Source organism: Equus przewalskii, chromosome 16 (genome assembly GCF_037783145.1).
Source record: "Equus przewalskii isolate Varuska chromosome 16, EquPr2, whole genome shotgun sequence".
NCBI classification, from domain to species: Eukaryota; Metazoa; Chordata; class Mammalia; order Perissodactyla; family Equidae; genus Equus; species Equus przewalskii.
Genome location: NC_091846.1, coordinates 8,176,084 through 8,196,088, shown reverse-complemented (window position 1 = coordinate 8,196,088; position 20,005 = coordinate 8,176,084). Strand labels below are relative to the sequence as shown.

Here is a 20,005-nt window from a genome sequence, read left to right as displayed (position 1 = left end):
TACCTACAAGACAGTAGCAGCCCCCGGGCAAGCTGTGACAACCAAAAATGTCTCTAGACATTGTCAAATGTCCCCCACCCCTGGAAGAGAGATGCAATATTGCCCTCAGTTGCAAACCAGTGACTTATCTAATAAAGATGTTCCTGAAAAACTGATAATCAAAACATATTTTTTAATTAGCAAAAGATGACCCATTCACTAATTAAATCTAAAAATCTTTAATTTTTGTATACCAGGTTCATAAAGAATGCCTTTATAATAAAGAACCACCATAGTGAAGATTTAAATAAATTACGGAATTTTTTCATGGATGCACAGTGTGTGTATATGACTGTTCTAATTATTTTTTAAATTTAAGTATCTTGTGATATATAAAGAACAAGGAACAATGAGTTTTACTTTTCTTTAACAGTGTTACTTAATAACATATTAAATACATATTGAATGTATGCAGTACAATGGATTAATCTACTTCTGCTAGTAGCTTTAATTTTTCAATTTAAATACAAGACCAAAATCAAAACATCTGAACTTACACTTTTAACCTGAAAGAACCAAGGAATAGCTATAATTCTAAAGTAGCATCAATAAGGCAAATATTATTCTTACAGGTATTAATGAACTATACTGAAACAAGGTAAACTATAAATCTTACTTTGTACTTAAATTGAAATGTTTCGACTTCAACCAATTACAGATGTTTATTCTAAAAGAAGCTACTATAAAGGTTGCAGACTCAAATTCTGCTAATGGTTATTTGAAATTGTATTTATGAAATACCTAGAAAATAGGTTGATCTGGAACCTGTAGAGAGTTTTATAATATTCATTAGCAACAATTTTTTAAAGACATAGGGGGCTACTGTTTTAACATAAATTAGGAGTTTTAAAATCATCTCTCTTTAGTGTTTTCAACTGTTGCATGGCCATAAACCAAAGACCCAAATAATTTCAACTGATCACGGATATTATTTAGGCAAAACTTCTCATGTGTCAGTACGTTTAATGTTGTGTACATCAAATTACAGTAAAAAGACAACTATAAACAAGATACAGCCCCACTCTTTTCACGAACGGCACACGCTGCGTTACAGTAAACCGAGTTTATATTCCACCATCAAGTGTGGTTCTCCCATTAGTTCACTCTGTGCCGGGTCTGAAAACAAACAAAAACAAACATTAAAGATTCTCAAAAAAAGATAAATTCAGTGCTTCTACTCACATGAACATCTAGAACAGGCAAACTAATCTAAAGTGAGAGAAAACAGACCAGTGGTTGCCTGGGGCCAAGGGTGAGGAGACTGACTGCAAGGGGACCAAGGAAACTTTCTGGGTTAATGAAAACACTCTATCTTGACTGGGGGGACAGTGACACAGCTGTACGCATCTGCTAAAATTTACAGAACTATACACTCAAGATGGATGCATTCTACTGTATGCCAATCATACCTCAATACGCTCAATTTAAAAAGAAAATATAGATTGACAAAGTCCTCCTGTCTCAAAGTTCTTAAGTTTTCCAGTGGCTTCTCAGATAACTCTAGAAATATTCTCTAATTAAGAGATTAAGCAAACTCTTAATCCAATTTGCAAAAAACGTTTTCTCTATTTTGCGCTCTGTTGCATACACATGTACACAAACATAAATGAGAATTCTAGAGCAAGAAAACCTTAATCTTCACTCTCGTTTTTATAGATGACTCAGACTACAGTCTTATTTTAATTGTAACAATACGCCTACAAGAGCTTTTAAAATGAATACAGTAAGAATTCTAAAGACAATAAAGCCTTTTTTTCTTTTTTGCTCCCTACTCCTCAACACAAAACTAGAAACAGAAATAAAGACCCAATGAACTAAACTGTAAATCAGTCTGTAAAAATAAATACCCTTCACATTAAAATAATCATTATCAAAGTGGAGGTTTCCTCACTGGATCTCCTAAGAAACTAGAGATTATTGCTGAACATCAGTTCAGGAATCTATACTCTGGACACAACAAGATAGCCTTAGCAACAACCGATACTGCTACAATTATTAATAACAGAGTAAACTGCTATTATACAACAGGCATTCAAAACCTAAACCTAAAAAAAAAAAATGTCTGCATATGAGCACAAAGATTAGGCAAAGATGTTTGCTGCAGCACTGTTTCATGTTCGTGAGCAAGAGAGAAAAAAGCAAGCATCCACCAATAAATACATTGATGTATCACACATACCATAAGATGCACACAGCATGGTACCAGCTGTCTTTAAAAAACAAACACTGAACAATGCCAAATGTCTTCTGATCATATATATGTTTGTATGAAGGGAGAGAAAAAAGTCTGGAAGGACATACACTAATTAAAAACAGCAGGTCACCAGGGAAGGAGGGTCAGAAATGGGTTTGGGGGTAATCATGGAGGAACCTAGTTTCAGCAGTAATGTTTGAAATTTTTAAACAAAGAATATACTCATTTATATAATGACAACTTTCTTTTAAACTCTGCTTTTTTAAGCTTTTCACTTTAATAAGTATTTGCTTATGAAATAAATCACTTGCACCAAGAGATAGCATATCGTAAAGGAGGGCACCGGCCTGCTCTGCCAGTAGCTCGCTGAGGGAGAACTGAGCCTCTCGCTCAGTCTGTTTACCCCTCTTAAAGGGAAGGCCCTTCTCAGCACTAAGAAAAACTCCAGTTCTGACTTTACTACTGCACTCTTCAGTAAATATAACCCTAAATATAGTGCATGTGCCTGAAATATTCTACTTTTAGCTCAACTAATTCACCTATCTTTCAGGAATCAACTTATGTGTCCTATTCCCAGAGGTAGCTGACCCTCCCACTCAACAAGAAACTACATCCCTAGCCTTTTTATTTCTGGAAGTTTTCACAATTTGCAATCACATGTTTGGTGTTTCATCTGTTCAATGTTTAGGTCTCCCATTAGAAAGCACAGACGTCGTTTCACCCTGTATATTCAGAGCCTAGCCCAGTGCCTGATATCTAACAAATATTTGACTGACTGACTACAGGAACGCTCAGTAGGTCCCTCTCCCTTTCTTTACAGAGAATTACAGAAGTTGATTTTTAATGAGTGCATCTTTATAACTAATTAAAAGATAAGCATACACAGACCTAACTATCACCTTACTAATTTTAAATGAGGTCGAAGTTCAATGGAAAAGCAAAGGAATTCCAGGTTTTCCTGCATTCAGACAGTTCCCTCAGGGAAGATTCGCAGGAGGCTCACTAGACTTCTGTTGTGTCCACAGCATTTCCTTACCGGACATCAGCAGCCAAGCAAAACTAAGAGAATTTAATCCTGTTGGGTTTTTCTGTTTCTCCTGAACTGCTGGGGCATAATGAGCAGAAGCAATGCTGGACAGACTTCTATTTGTTTATCTTCCTCAGAATTAGAAAAAATACAGGATCCTGAATGTATTGTTCTTACTTAAAAGTCATTTACCTTATACATAATACAATTATTCAGGGAATTTCGTTAAAAATGAGAGTCTTCTTTCCTACTCACCATCTATAGAAGCACAAAAATTATTTGTGGGGGTTGGGGGCACTTTTTTTTTGGTGAGGAAGATTGGCCCTCAGCTAGCATCTGTTAGCAATCTTCCTCTTTTTTTTGCTTGAGGAAGATTGTCACTGAGCTAACATCTGTGCCAATCTTCCTCTATTTCATGTGGGATGCCACCACAGCATGGCTTGACCAGTGGTGCTAGGTCTGTGCCCAAGATCCAAACCTGTGAATCCCGAGCTCCCGAAGCAGAGCATGTGAACTTAACCACTACGCCACTGGGCTGGCCCTTTGAGGACTATTTTTTAAAGAAAACTTTTATTATACTTTTTCTAGTAATTTTAAAAACTAGTCACATCCCACATTTTGAATACTGAAACAATGATCGTTGTTTAAGCTACCCTAAGAATGCTGTATTAGAGTCACACATTACACATTATCCTCGGAACATAAAATGAATGACTACCACAAGTTGACTGAAATGACTACAACCTCAGAACTCCATAAATGATTTTCACTTTTAAAACTAGTTAAAGAAAAGTTATTAAGATTAAAGTTTATCTTATTGCAGTGAATAAACAGTGAATCCAACCAGCTCTAAGCTCCATGAGGACCAGAGATGCTGTTGGTTTGGTTTGCTGCTGTTGCCTTGTGTCTTCCTGGGGCTCCATAAAAAGGTGCTGAACGACACTTACCATTAAGAATATCTTCAAATCCAATAGTCTCATCATTACCCCTCAAAATATCCAGTGAAAGATTTGAGCTTGGAAGAAACGGTAGACGCTGAACCTTTGGGAAAAGTATAAAAGGGTAAGACTAAAAAAACCACAGGGGAAATAAACTATATAATCTAATTTCATGTTCTTCATTCTTCATTTGTAAAATTCACAAAATCAAGTAAAATAACAATTTAACTTGGGGGTGAGGTGGGTCAGGGATGGGACACTAGTTTATATTTTAACCCAAACCAAGTTTCAAAAAATTCCTCAAAACTTTACTCAAAATATGCAAAGACACTGAAATTGAAGCTTTTATCAACACTTAATAATCCCATCAGGTTTGCACACATTTGGGGCTTTGTTTCCATCCAGGAAAACCACAGCATATACTCGTGATGTGATGGAATCCAGAGTGCAAGTGGGGGGACAGTTCTTACACACGCGGAAGGACATCTGTGAAGCTCTCACTCCTGAACAACAGGTATACTCAGCTATATACAAACTGCCCACTAGATCCCTTCACTCGGATACTCCCAGAGGCATCTCAAATTCAATGTAACCTCCCCAAAGAAGAACATGAAAGGAGATGGCTAAGTTTTCAGACACTGAGCCTATAATTTCAAGGAGTTTAATGGCTTCTTGTTTTCCTCTATGAAGCAGGAATTGAGGCCATATCCTAAAAATGGGGAAAGTAGAATACTGGTTGTAGGGGACATGAGAAGGTGGGTTTGTATAGCTATTATTAAAAGAGAAGAGTCCTTCCAACAGATATCGACATGTGTGGGAACCATACACAACTGACATCTAAAAACTCACCTGCTGTACGGCCTTGAATTCCATTTGCAATTTCAGTGGAGCAAATAGACCCTGGATGTTTCTCAGCGTGGAAAAATTCATTTTATCTTGGTTGAGCTGGAACTACAAAAGACAACAATGTCATTTTAAATGTTACACTCAACATTTTGCTTTCAAAACAGCACTGATACATAAGTAACACAATACTTAGATGAAGGATTTTAATATCCATACCTAAAATAAAAACAAAGTACTTTTACTCATTTCTTCAACAAATTTTAGAATATATATGCCTCTATTTTATCCAGCATGCAGGTGTACTTCACCAGTATAAAATTACCATCTAAAATTTGGATTTACAAAACTAATAAATTAAGCACAAACACATTTTAGCACTTCTGATTAGAATTACTGCAAATCTGGTAGCAAAAAGGTGTAAATAATTTGAGATTCAGAAACGGTTAACGTATAGTAACAAAAATTAATAGTGAATTTCTATTCTAAGTACAAAAGTATATATTTCAAAGGATTTCATAAAAGAAATAATCAGATCCATTATATCAACCTGTTAATTAAACTACAATGTTTAAACTCCACTTTTTTGGGTAATTGATTCTGGGGAAAAAGAACCTGCAAGATTCTAACGTCTGTCCAAATTGTATTGAGTACTACCAAGCAATTTTTTTTCTGGAATTATACTTTTGCTAAGCACTGATATTGCTTCTAAAAACTTTTATCACAATTTAACATGTTTCAGGCAAAATGAATCAACTTGACTCATGGATTCTCAAACATACAGTTTCCCAAAATGGCTCTCAAGGATAGCAGTCATGACATGCAAACAGACTGCCATAAAGATCTGTCTGAGCTAAAATAATTATGAGAGAAAGGGACCTCTGTGATCATTTTTTATTACACTATACTCTCTGGATAAGATTCTTTTCTAACAGTCTTAAAAAATAAAAAATCATGGGGCCACGCCTATGGCCTAGTGATTAAGTTTGGTGTGCTCTGCTCCAGCAGTCTGGGTTCACGAGTTCAGATCCTGGGCCTACACTACTTGACAGCCATGCTGTGGCTGTGACCCACATACAAAATCGAGAAAGAATGGCACAGATGTTAGCTCAGGGACAATCTTCCTCAAGCAAAGAGGAAGACTGGCAACAGATGTTAGCTCAGGGCTAATCTTCCTCAGTCAAAAAAAAATCGTTTTGACAAAAAATCTACTGCGAGATTAGTGCCCACCTGGAACACAACCTGGAGGTCATAAATATTAATTCTGAAGGCACAAATCTAGCAATATGGTTTTTAATTTCTTTAGCCTGAGAGCAGAATTTTGACTGATGGTTCTCAGGGAAAATAGGCAATATTTTATCATGAGTATATGATCTGAAGGTCTAATTGCAGAGTCTCCCTTAAATACTGAGTTATCTCATAATAAGCACAATTTTATGTAGAACAATTCAATTTTATAAACTTTGATGAATATACTCAATTTGCAATGTGATGGCACACCGCAATTATCAATTAACATACACTTAAGTACTAGCAACTATTTGCAAAATTAGAATTAGGCTCTGCAGTGATCTAAAACAAAACAGAAGAAACAGTCTATAGGGAGGAGGTTATCTAATCTAATGGGGAAGACACTACCTCTAGATCAGGGCTTCTCAACCCCTGCCACTACTGACATCTTGGGCCAGATGATTCTTTGTTGTAGGGGGTGGGGACAGTCCTGTGCAATGTAGGATGTTTCGCAACATCCCTGGCCTCTACCCAATAGATGCCAATACCAAAGATCCTTCCCCTCAACACCACTTGTGACTATCAGACCTTGCCAAATGACCTTAGAGGGCAAAATCTCCCCTAGTAGAGAACCCCTGCTATAGATGATGATGGTCATCCTCCATCACTATCACCACTGCAACTCTCAAACATGGAGAGCTACTATAAGCCAGCACATACCAAGGGATGGGCTATCACTAACTCCATTTTATAGATGAGGAAACTAAGACTTAAAGAGAGATTAAGCAAGCTGCCCAAGTTTACCTGGTTAACAAGTGTGGCGCCAAGAATTTAAACCTATATAGTTCAACCACACAACCCATGTTAAAAGACACATAATAAGTATCACAGAACTTCAAGGGACTGCCATTAGCTGGTAAAGTGACTAAAGAATACTACACAGAGATAGCAGAACTAAGCTGAGTCTTAAAAGATCTAAGAAATTTTTAGACTCTTCATCATTTTGGTCAGTCTCACTCAGAAATGTCAAAGCTTCTCTTAAAATGTATTGCTCAGAACTGAACCAACATTCCAAATCTAATGGTCAGACTAATAGAGGAAAGTGAGCCTACAATCTCCTTTGATTTGAGCCCCATCTATTTATTACTAAAATCCAAGATTGTATTAACTGTTTGTAATCTGCTACTTTATACTGAACATAAAATTAAAATTGTCAAGTTTTATGTAACAAGTCAGGTTTGCCACACCTAAATGTGTACATTCATTTTTTTAACTCAAATGAAGAATTTCACATTCACCTCCATAAGTGTTTTTCTTGAAGTTCTGGCCTATTCTTTTGGTCTATTGTGTCATCTGTGATACAGTTCACTTATTCATCAAAATGAGCTATCCTAATCAGCTTTTTCTTGCACAAACCTGATTTATATGCTTTCTATGATTAGCCTCTATGGTTGAAAAACATTTAACCTTCCTAAGTCAACTTCTGAGCATGAAACCAGAATGCACTTAAAGCAGCTAGGAGTCCCTTTATTTTCTCATCCAATTTGAACTTGAATTTCATCACTACATTACATGTTCTACTCTTTCTTATAGAAAAATCTTTCCCTCTACTAAAACAGGAAGGAAGCAAAAAAAAATGGAATAGGTCAGATTTCTGTTAACTGAGTACCAGTGCACCATTTTCCCCAAGTAGTAAGATACCTCTTTCTTCTTGGTCTGAACAGAGATTTAAAAATCCTTTAAGTCGTCTTTAACACATTTGTACAGACTACACTCTCTTCAGGAGTGACCTGTGCCCACCAATTTTCCTGGTAAATACTGGTCTAAAACTGTTCAAATATCCCCTCCTCTATGGAGCCTTCCACAAGCCCTAACAAAGGTGGCTGCTCCATCCTTGGTCCTCTAGAATACTTGATGAAGTCCCTATCCACTGCTTGTCCTCCCATTAAATTTTCAACCCTTTAAGGATGGAGATTACATCCTCTTCATCTGGGTACCTACTGTGCCTAGCAAGTGGATACATCCCTCAGTAACTTAAGGATGCAGGGCTTGAGAAAGAGGTCAACAGCAAAAATGGCAGGGGAAAAATATAAAAGAAAACAGGGTCATCAAATGAGAAAATATTATGAGAGGAATGGAGAAGTGGATTGACCTTTATTTTTTTATTTATTTTATTTTTTTGAGGAAGATTAGCCCTGAGCTCACTACTGCCAATCCTCCTCTTTCTGCTGAGAAAGACTGGCCCTGAGCTAACACCCATGCCCATCTTCCTCTACTTTATACGTGGGACACCTACCACAGCATGGCTTTTGCCAAGTGGTGCCATGTCCATACCCGGGATCCGAACCGGCGAACCCCAGGCCGCCAAGAAGCAGAACATGCGAGCTTAAGCGCTGTGCAAGTGGGCCAGCCCCAGATCGACCTTTAGAAATGTCCATAAAAAAAGACAAGACGAATGCGTAGAAAGAGAGCTTTAGTTACGCAGTATAATGATAATTCAAAGCCTACTCTAAAGGCTACTGAAAATAAGTCCTCCCATTCATCATCAAATGCTCAACACCAGAATTATCTTAATAAATGAAACCACAACAGTGTTACTGAAAGTATTTTTTGACGAGAGGATAAAAATAAAGACACAAGTAATATACTTACATTTTTTTCTGATAATTCAAGAGGATGACTCGGCAAAAGTTCATTTTTCACACAAGAAAAACTGAAAGTAAACATTTAAAAGGGAGATTACGTATCACTCCATACCCAAAGCTCAGAATCACAACTATCAAGCATATAACTATAAAGGAATGGCACGAGGGAGTTTTTTTGGACAATGAAACTGTTCTGTATCCTGACTGTGGTGATGTTTACAGGAATTGATCTATGTATTAAAATTCATATAACTATACACAAAAATAAGAACCAAGTCAAATTTACTGTATGATAATTGTTTAAAATGCATCTATTATAGATACTGGTGGTCAAGACTTCAATTCACTACGGGGAACCCTCCAAAAACTGTAGCTAAATGATGCCCTATATCTACAAAAAATTTAATAATGTTTATTATTGTCACTCTGATGACATGCTTCTAATATTATATAAACTAAGCCTCTTCTGTTCAGGGCTAAGGCATATGCAGTATTTAATATATGTTTAATAAACACATGCGGAACAACTTTTGACATTTACTGAATACCTCCTATGTACAAAGTCTATGTTAGGTGATATACAGCTAAAAGCAGGCCTTTGGTCTCTATCACTCTAGATATATAAAAGTGACCATGTTACTGTCCAAACCAGGATTTGAGAGCTGCAAGAAACCTTAGAAATTCTGCAACAATAGTTTATTGAAAATTGTCTTTGTATAGAACATTATTATCTTAGAAGCGAAATTTGAAAATGGTTCTACTCATGACAATCTTACAGTCTAACTGGAAGGAAAAAGGAGCATCTCATGTAAAAAAGTAAATAAGGAAATCATCAGGACTTGGATAGTGGCTTACTAATTGGACTATACTAAAAATTAAATTATATCCCCAACTCCAAAGGCTATATATTGCATCTTGCACTACAAAACGGAAAGACTATAATAAGGCATTACGTCTGTCTCCAGACACCAGTATAGAGTGACACTCTATTATAGGCAGACTAAACACCTTAAAATTAGATATAAAATGTAAAAATTCAAAAAACAGCATGTTCATGGGGGAAAGGCATTACCCCTATTTGATTAAGCAGAAAAGCAATGTGCCAAGACATGGTACCAGACCCTGAGACCTAAACATATAGAAAACATAAAGGAAATCGAGGGAAGGGATATAATTGTGTGCTCAAGCTAGAAAAGAAAAATAATAGCAGCAAACACAAAGTGCTTACTCATGTCAGGTACCGTTCTAAGCTTTTTTCATGTCTTAACTCATTTATTCCTCAAAATAAGATATAAACTACTAATAGATTGAGGACACTGAGACTTAGAGCAATTAAGTAACTTGCCCAAAGGCATACATCTAGTGAATAGCAAAGCCAGGCTCAAAACCCAGGCAGCCTGAGTCCAGGGTCCAAGCTCTTAACTGCTAAATTCTAGTGTCTTCCTGAAAAAAGTGACTTACTCCAATAGTTAATAAGATAAGGAGACAAATGTCTCTCCAAGTTATAGTAGCAAAAAGAAGAGTCCTATCAAATCATGCTACTGGGTAACATCTCCTAGAAGGATGCCCGATTCTGGAACCTACTACTCTGATATGACAGTTCTTACACGGTAGAAAACATCAAACCCTCTGCACCCCTCCTGCCCCACTCTAAGGGCTACTACTTGCTGTCTTCCAAATCACACACACACATTTATGGCCTATCAGAATATTTAAAGACCAATGGGAAAAATAACTCACAGAAACATTTTATTATAACAAAGTCACAACTCTCCCATACCCTTTTCGAAGAAGATCATGACTTTCAAAAGGTCCACTTGCTGAAAGTTCAGTAACTGGAATACTGTCCTTTAGCTGAGAGCCAAGTCCTCTGGCATTCTAGAACACAAATAAAAACACTATTAAACAAAAAAATTATTAAAACTCACACTGAACACCTATGTAAAAAACACTGTTTAAGCACTACAGAGAAAAGGTAAGGTCCCCGTCCTCAAAGAGCCCACAATCTAGACCATCACGATGAGCCTTAAGCATTACGGTAGAGAGACATACATGATATAGTGAATAACAGAAATTTGAGGATAGGAAGGATTCTTGAGTTGATCTCTGAATGCTGTCAGGTTGAAAGGCATTCCAGGAAAAAAAAAACATGGCTAAGGGTAGAAAAATATAAATGAACAAACTACAAGCAATGCGTGATGATGAGCTAAATAAATACATGTATGAGTGAGGCAGAAGTAAAGGCTGGCAAAACGAAAAGCCTTAAACATGCAAAGAAATTTGGGTTTTACTCTGAAATTGACAGAGAGCCTCTGCAGGGTTATGGCATGATGAGATTGACTTTCACGGGAAAGATCCCTCACTTAGCCTGGAATGATTAGCAACAGAATGAAATAAGTTGAAGACAGAATCCTGGGGAATACCATTCCTTAAGGACAAAGAAAGATTAAGAATAGACAGAATTGCTTGAAGAGTGGTCACAGAAGCTAAGAAAAAAAGGGAGTCTCACAAAGTGTTTGGTGTCTATTAGAGAACAGTACTACGTACGAAAAATAAATGTATCTAGACAGAACAATGCAAAATCAAAAACAGACTCACAGTGCATTTGATACTCATGTATTATCACCCAACATACTTATACTATAAAACAATTAATCACCAAATATTTATTAAGCATCAATTATGTGCCATCAATATATTAAGCATCAATTATTTGCTAGATGCTGAAGATACACGTCTACCTTCCAGGGCTTAGTCTAATGAAGACAGATTAAACAAACAAAATGCAATAAATGTTACAACAGGTAAAACACAAGATAATCACTTTAAATCACTCATTGTTCAAGTACAATATAGCTGCAATCCCACAGAAAAATGGAAAACAGGTACAGGTAGTTTGGTATTCAGTTTTATACTATTCTAGGAGAAACTACTCTGGCAAACCAACTTTTTTACTGACTTCTTAATTCATTTTATATTTTATTTGGTCAGGTACTTTATTCTGTCCAGCGTTTCTTCAATCCACCCCTCTAGTCCAGGCTCTCACACCTGGATAACTTCAGCAACACCCTACCGGGTCTTGCTGCCTCTACACTCTTCCATTTTCCAATTCTGCATATCAAGGTTTCCCTAAAACACACAACCTCCCCTTCCAAAGCTGCTAAGAAATCTTTCACTGAGTCATCAATGTCTCGTCTTGAAGAACAAAGTCGAAGGTCCTTAGCCTAGAAGTCAAGAACCTGCACAACAGGTTTCAATTCTCCTGCGCAGAAGTCATGGTGAAGCAGGAAAAGAATCTGGAATCTAGTGTGGACCGTCACTAACCCACCAGGTGACTCGGAAAAGGCAGACCACCTCTCTGACCCTGTTGGCTCATCTGTACCACGTACCTGAACTCTTTCCAGGACTAGAGTTGTATGACTGTACCTTTCCAAATGTATCTCCTGTTACTTTCCTGCGTGAACATTCTCCTCTGCCCAAGTCACTTTACTGTAGAGTGACAAAAGAAAAGTTTCTTCTATGCACAAAGAAAAGGGGAATTCTGATCTCTGGGTTCTACTGTTATCATTTTCCCAATTTCCTTCTGTAAAATATCAGGATTAGTACCTGATGTTTCCAATAAACCAGAAGAGGAAAACAAACCTATGAAAAGTTAACGATCACTAGTTACACTTGAGCGTGTTTACAAAACCTCTCTAAATGATTAGCAGTATTTACCAACAGAAGTTTTCTAGATTTGGAAGGCCTAGCAGCAGTACTGGTATCAGAGTCAGCGGCAACGGCGACACAGGAGTCTTTCCCAAATATCACTTTTAAGATAAAAAGGGAAAGACAGAGAGGGAGGACGGAAGAGGAGATGCACTAACAATACTGACAAACGGGGAGCAGCAACTGTCTGATTTTTTTCCCCTCCAACGTCTGACACGCTACAAACTCCCGAAAATGTCCGCAGAGTAGCGCTGATCTGCGACCCACAGTTACGCGCCGGCGGTCAGGGCGGTTCCGAGGGCCGGGGCGGGCGAGGGTTTTGAGGACTCTCCCCGAGTCTCCCCACGGGGAAGGGCAGGCGAGGCGCCAGGCCACAGGACGCCGCACTTTCGGTTTTGTCCTTGGCAGCTCCGCGCCAACTCCGGGGAAGGGGCCGGGGCCTACGGGGGACTTGGGGACGGGACGGCGCAGACCTAGAGAGAAGGAGGAGGTGGAAGAGAATGCAGACGAAGCGCCGGGCCCGGGCGACAGCCACGAACCCCCCAGCCCCGTGACTCGACAGATCATGGCGCCCGCGGCCGGCCTCACGCCCCGCCGCTGCCTCCGCCAGGGGACGGGCTGGGAGACGGCGGCCTGTTCCTGAAGCGCCACGCTCCCGAGCCCGCCGGGAACTCGGGTCGCCTGGGGTCTCACTCACCATCTTCAACCCGCTCTGCGAACACGCTCTCAGCCCGTTACCGTCAGCCGGCCCCGCCGCTCGCTTCCGTTTCCGGGGCTGCCCCCCCCTACATCCGCCGGAAGTGCGTCCGTCCGGGCGAGGAAGGAAGGAGGGCGCGGGGCGCCGTGAGGGAGCTGCGCGGGGCCGGGGCTCCCACGCCTGCGGTCCCGAGGGAGCGGGGGCCAAGGGCGCAGTCAGGGTGTGGGCTGGGAGGCGGGAGGGAGCGGTGGGGACGAGATGTGCCGGAGGAGAGGGGAAGACGCAGACCTCCGCTTTCTTAGTAATAAACATCTGCCGCTCGTGCGACATTTGAAGATGTGCAACGTGCTTTGGTAGATGCATCGCCTTATTTAGCACAAGACCTCTTTGAGGTGGATGCTACATTTTTCATAATGGGAAACGAGGCTTAGGTGGGTGAGTGGTTGCCTGCGGTTATTCAGCTAGTAAGGCAAACGTGGGACACAAGGCTTTTACTAGCTTATCTTTTAAATCATATGTGGAAGGCCTGCTATCTTCGGGACCCTGTGCTGAGGCTGAGAATACAGACATGAATGAGGCTGGGGTGGTTCCTGGGCTGGAGGAGCAGGGGAAGGGGGTGTGGGACAACTGATTAAGTAAATACGATAATTACTGAGATACAGTGGGCCCTTACTACATATCGACACAATTCTAAGTGCTTTATGTGAATTATCTTTTTTAATCCTTTCAATTATCTTATGAAGGAAGTACTACTATTACCCCGATTTTACAGACAAGGAAACGAAGATATAAAAGGGGTTAAATAGGTAATGCCCAAGGACCCATAATCCATGATCATAACTCTATACAGTATTGCCTTCCAAATATAATGGGATAAAAGGGCTTTATGCTCTGTCACTAAGGGGGATAAAGAACGCTTGGGCTGATAGCCAAGGGATGAGAGTGAACTAGTTTGAGGTAGGAGAGTATGTGAAAGAAAGTTACTGGCAGATTTGCTTGTGCAAAGTCTGAGGTGGGAAAGAAGGCCTTTGTGAGAGAGAGTACATAGTGATGTGAGGTGGGGCTGTAAGTAGATGGAGGCAAGTTTATTACAGAGGCTCTTGTGCACCAGCTTAAAGATGAGCTTTATTTTTAAAAAGCAATTGAAGGGTTTTAAGGAGGGAAGTGATAATGTCATATATGTTATGTATATCCACTGCCATGGCCTTCAACCTTGAAGTTCTGCACTGCTTCAGATTTTAAGTATTCTGTACTGCTGTCTTTATAGGTCATCTTCTGGCTCTTCAGAATATCCACATTTACCTTGAGATTTGAGCTTGAGTGTTTCATTTGCATCTTTTTCCTTTCACTCAATTCCACCTAAGGAAAAATTTTAAAACTGCAACTCTTTTTTAAAAAATCATTTTAATGTGTGTTGATTGCTCACAATTCAGTCATTAAATACTTGTTGAGCATTTTCTTGGTACTAGATTCTGGAGCTAAAGCTGTTTTCCTATACTTGGGATGCTTTTATTTTCCTGGGGGAATAGACATGTAAACAGATATTTATAAATGCAGTGTGATAAACGCTTAATAGAAAAAGGAGCTGGGTCAGGAAGTGGTTGGGAACACGGAAAAACGGCATTTGAAGAAGAGGAAACGTGCAAAGGCAGGGATTTGCAAAAGGGCATGTTGTAATCTGAATAATGAAGAACATTTCCATGTGGTTGGAGTTCTGGCTGAGTAGGTGGAGCAAGATGAGATGAGATTGGAGGGGTTGGTTGGGGCCAAAATGAAGGGCCCTTGTATTGTGTGCTGAAGTTTTGGACTTTTTCTTGTAGGAAACAGAAGATAATGGAGGTCCTTGCACAAACACTTGATCTTAAAAAAAAAGAAAATCATTTTGGTGGCAGCATGAGGGATACACTGAAATTGGGAGGAACTGGAACCAGGATACCATTTCGAGTGCTGCGGTAGTCCAAGGCAGAGAGGATAAAGGTATAAATTAAGGTAGTGCAGCGTATTAGAAAGGCTGAGAAGCAGTGAATAGTAGGGATGAACCTGAAAAATACTAGAATTCAAGAGGCAGCCAGGGGAGGGGAAGCCTTCCATGGAGACAAAAAGAGATGGTCAGAGAGGCAGGAGAACCAAACCAAAGTGTTATCTCAGAATCCAAAGGGCAAGAAAGTGTTGAGAGGTCGAAAAGTAGTTGAAAGGAGAGGTTAGAAAGTAGTTTTAAAGTGGTTAAAAAAGATCATGAAGTCCTGGAAACAGGCCTTTGGTGACCAATGTGAAGGCAGTTTCAGTAGCGTAGCAAGGAGAAAAATAGCCTTATTTTGAGCAGTACACACACCCATATTTATATCCTTTTAAAAGGGTTTTGTTACAGTATTAACTAATATAGGGCAGCATTGAGTATGCTAAAATAGTTTAAAGAATTAGATTTGATACTAGAATGGCTTATGTGTTTGCTTAAACTTTATCTACGTTATATAGTTTGGAAGATAGAATATTAATAACAGCTAATGTCTACTGTGTGTCAAACCCTGTTCTCAGTTTTTTACATACATCGTTTCAGTTAATCCTAAGTTACCCTATGAGATAGGTACTACTGTTATCCACATTTTACATAAGAAACATGCGTGTAGGCGCTGTGTGAGAACAAATACCTTACTTTACTTTTCATTGTCTTCCTTGTCTACTCGTAAGCCACTCTGATGACCTATGTAGGCCAACGAGGACAACTTCAGCATCATTGACAACATCTGGCAAGAACCCTCATTGCTTGTTCTACCTCTTTCCTCATTTGTTACCTCTGGCTGTCTCCTGTTTTCATCCTGTTCCTGTATTCCATCTTGTCAACTGAATTTGGTTCTCCAGACTTAAACTGTGATGCTCCCTAAAGACTTAGAATTGCACTTACCCTTTGGCTCTTTTGCTCTTTGCCTGAGTTCAAGCTGTGGGCCCCCAAACCCTACCACCCTTAGGAGACCCCTCTTAAAGTCTGGTTTGTCTATATAGCACAGTGCCTTGCATACTTTAAGCAAGCACTAAAAAAAGGGTACAGCCTTAAGAAAGGTCTTTACAACTAATATGTGGTGAATATCCCTTTTTGGAACTTGGCATAGGCCAGAAGAGGCATGGAGAACAAAGGTAGGAAAGTGTCTCAGTTAAGGAATGTCTCAGGAGCCAAGGAAAATCTGCCAAGATTGAGGAATGGCCAATGATGTCAAGTATTTTGATTACAAGGAAATCAATGGAGTTTGGCAAATGAGATGTCATTTATATGATCTGGTGAGCAATTTAAGTAAAATGGTGGAAGCAGAGACCAGATTGCTAGGAATGGAAGAATTAGTAGTTAGAAAATGGAGGCAGCCGAACATTTTAGATTAATCTTTTCAGAAAGTTGTCAGTCTCAAAAAAGGGAAATAGGATTTTGGTTTGAATGGAAATTGGTTTTTGTTTTTGTTTCATATGTGTAGTTGGAGAGACAAAAGTTTGTTAGGCAGATGTTGGAAAGAGTCAGTGAATGTGCAAGAGTGAAGATACTGGGGAGAAAGAAGAATCGATAAGGCATGATTGAAGTAATGACCTCCCAGACGCCTAGAGAAGGTGTGATGGGAGATCAAGGACAGAGACGGAGTGGCTAGCCATGAAAGGAGTCCGTTTCTGAAACAGGAGAAAAGATGAAAAACATGGTGAAGAAAGAGAAGACCCGAAGTATGGAGGAGGAATGTTGTGGGAACTGATGTCTAATCACCACTGTTAATACTCTTGCTGTGAGAGGAGCTGGTGGTGGCTTTAGATGAGCAGAAAAATTGAAAAATCAACATGGAGAATGCACTAGCGGATCAGTAAAAGTTAAAAACTGCTCAGAACCATGAAGACATGAGTGAATGTAACATCAATTTGTAATAGGCTAGATCAACATAGTCGCACTGTTTTCTGCAACAATTCTCAGCAACGCAGGGTAGAGAAAGGGATTCCCAAAGCAGACCTCCTGAAGAGTAAGTAGGGCAGGGATTCTAGGTGACCATATGGTACAACGGGATCAGAAAGGCAGAGGAAGTGATTAGAAAGGAGTACAATGATACTCCCCTTCTTTGTGTTCCAATAGCACCTGCTTTCTAGTCTTCTTACAGCTTGCTTGTTTCTCTGGGCTGCAAGCTCCCTGAGGGTGGGGACTGTGATTTGTCTGCCTATGAATACCCACTCCCTGGCACAAATATTTACTGAATGCATGTCGTTGAATGTAGTAGGAGAAACTCCCATCCAGAGTACAGGCTGGTCATGAAACATGAGTGGGAAGCAGGTGAATGAATACAGCCAGGCAATAGCAGAGGTTGGTTATTGGGAGATGTAAAAGCATACTGAGGTGAAAAATTCTCATGGCTTTGGTTGAATTTTCGTGGCTCCAAAAGTAGAGAAAGGGTAGTGTGAAGCAAGTGGCATGCACTTCAGAGACGAGGTGGTTAAGTGATAATGTTAGAGATCAAGCAGTGATAGTGGGGAAAGTGGGAGAAAAAGTAGACACCACTGAACAAGCTTTTGAGGAAAATGGCATCGTTTATATGAAAGCTAGGTTTTGGTTAGTGCTATGATGTGGAAAGACAACTTGTGGCAAGAACTGGGAAGTCTAGTTGCATGTTCCAAGGGACATAGTGGCAGAGTTTGTGAAGGGAAGACAAATGAGTAGCAGGTTCAGGGACTGAGCGGATCGCAGTGGCAGAGGAATACGTGGGGTGTGCGTAATTTGAGATAAATCAAGGTCCTCTCCGTTATGCCCCCATGCAACCTATACACACTTTACCACTTGGTTGCGTTGACCAATTTCCACGTCTGTCTGTTTCTTGTCTCCCACAAGCTCCTCCAGTCAGGGGCTGTACCATATGTATTGTTGTATCTGCATCTGGCACATAGAAAGTGCCCAGTAAATGTTTATTGAATGAAAAGTGTGGGAATGAATGCATGAATGGATAGTTGTGTCTAATAGGCAAGGCTGACTAATGTGGTTGGGAAATAAGGAGGTAGGTATGGGGGATCCAAGATAACTTATTTGGAGAAGTTTCCAGAAGCACACCCTTGGGCCTAGAGCCCAACCCTAAAGCTCAGCACTGTAAGCCCAGGCCCCAAATTGTTGTCTGATTCCAATTATCCCTTTCCTCCCAGGGCTAGACTCAACAAAAACTGGCAGCCCATCACCAAGTCTAGAGTTCTGACATCCGCTGACATCAAGAACCACAGTGTGTGAGTGTGATGTGCCCAGCTTTCCCCTCCCCCCACCAGCTACAAATTCTGGCCAGGCCCGCTTGGTCTTTTCCCCTCCCAGTCTCCAAGGACAGTCCTTCTCAGCCAGATGCATTCTTTTGAGCTTTGAAAGCAGAATGGGAAGATTTGGAGAGGAACTGGTGGCAAGAGTGGGTGGCAATGGTCTTCCCTCAGAGTTTAGGGTAGGAGAAGCAGGAGAGCCCCATTGTTTGAGAGAGATGAGAGGGGAAAAGCCTTTAATTAGTGTGAAAATTTGTACAACATATTCTCTCCAATACCTAATAGAATGTTATACGGCAGGGTAAGTTTCAGAAATTGTGCTCCCCTACGAGGTTGGGGGAGGGAGTTCATGTGAGGGGGTGGTACAAGTCTCAATTAATAAGAAAGTTGCTATGCTTCAGAGGACCTCAAAAGAATCTGTAAATTATAAATAATACATCCAGCTCTAAAAACTATCTAAATTCTTGTAACGCTGGAAAGGGTTCAGTGTGCTTCGTTTAAGATAAATCATATTTACACATCTTTCTTTGCAAGTCCCTTTGCAAGTGTTAAGGGATGGAGAAATACTTTACATCAAGTTTATTTGACAGACCCTTTCTTTAACCCTAAGAGATGAGTGTTTCATATTTCTTCTGAAATACTTTGCTGACTATGATTTCAGTTGGAGCTGCCTTTATAAGAGTGTCCTCTGATTATGAAAAGCTGCGTTTTGAGAGTAAGTACTACAGTGGACTCTTGAATCCAGGTGTTTTGTTTTACTATGTTACATCTGCATTGTATCAGACACAGCAGAGGTTCGCATTCCATTTTCCATGCTTTCAGAGTCCTAGTTCAGGACTGTCTGTTTTTAAAAAGTGGTTTATATTTTCAGCATAGTAAGTCTTTATTCATTTACTTGTGAAAGATACAGTTTGTAGATTATATGCAATGAATTTTAAATTCTAGACCTGTTTTCTTTACCATAGGTTTCTTCCTGTGTTTGCCAGCCTACATGTAGGAGCATACAGTCATTTTAATATTAGCTACAGAAAAATTTAATTCAGAAGGCATATCTGCCAAAAGCATTGTAGAGTGCCTTACAGAGCCCATTGCACAGAACCCAATATAATATACATGTATATTGATGTTTTTGATTCCCTACTGTTCTCAGATGCTAGTGTCAGTATTCCCCTATACTGGCATTAATAATTGAAAGGGGAGGTTTTTGCATTTTTGAAAATTCAAAAATTTATTCCCTGAAGACAATTAAAGACTCGAGGAGAGATAATTTACCTATATTCAAAGCACACTGGAGGGTTACCTTAAAAGCAGTTTACATTAATTTTATTCAGAATCAGAAAGCTGATTTAGAATCTACAAGCTGAAAAAGACAGCTTAAGTCATTGTTATTATATGATTGGTCTATTTACTTTTCTATTTTTCCTTCTAGAAGCAATG

General features: G+C 39.6%; 1 protein-coding gene across 1 annotated transcript; it reads right to left on the bottom strand.

The window, feature by feature from the left end:
* Nucleotides 1-202: 202 nt before the first annotated feature.
* On the bottom strand, nucleotides 203-15,176 carry POMP (proteasome maturation protein). The gene is made up of 6 exons (XM_008533344.2): nucleotides 13,322-15,176; nucleotides 10,697-10,794; nucleotides 8,924-8,984; nucleotides 5,048-5,149; nucleotides 4,208-4,301; nucleotides 203-1,155 (listed from the first exon to the last, which is right to left on the bottom strand). Exons 1-6 carry the CDS (start codon nucleotides 13,682-13,684, stop codon nucleotides 1,088-1,090), a joined length of 786 nt encoding a protein of 261 aa, XP_008531566.2. The 5' UTR covers nucleotides 13,685-15,176; the 3' UTR covers nucleotides 203-1,087.
* Between the last annotated feature and the right edge of the window lie 4,829 nt (nucleotides 15,177-20,005).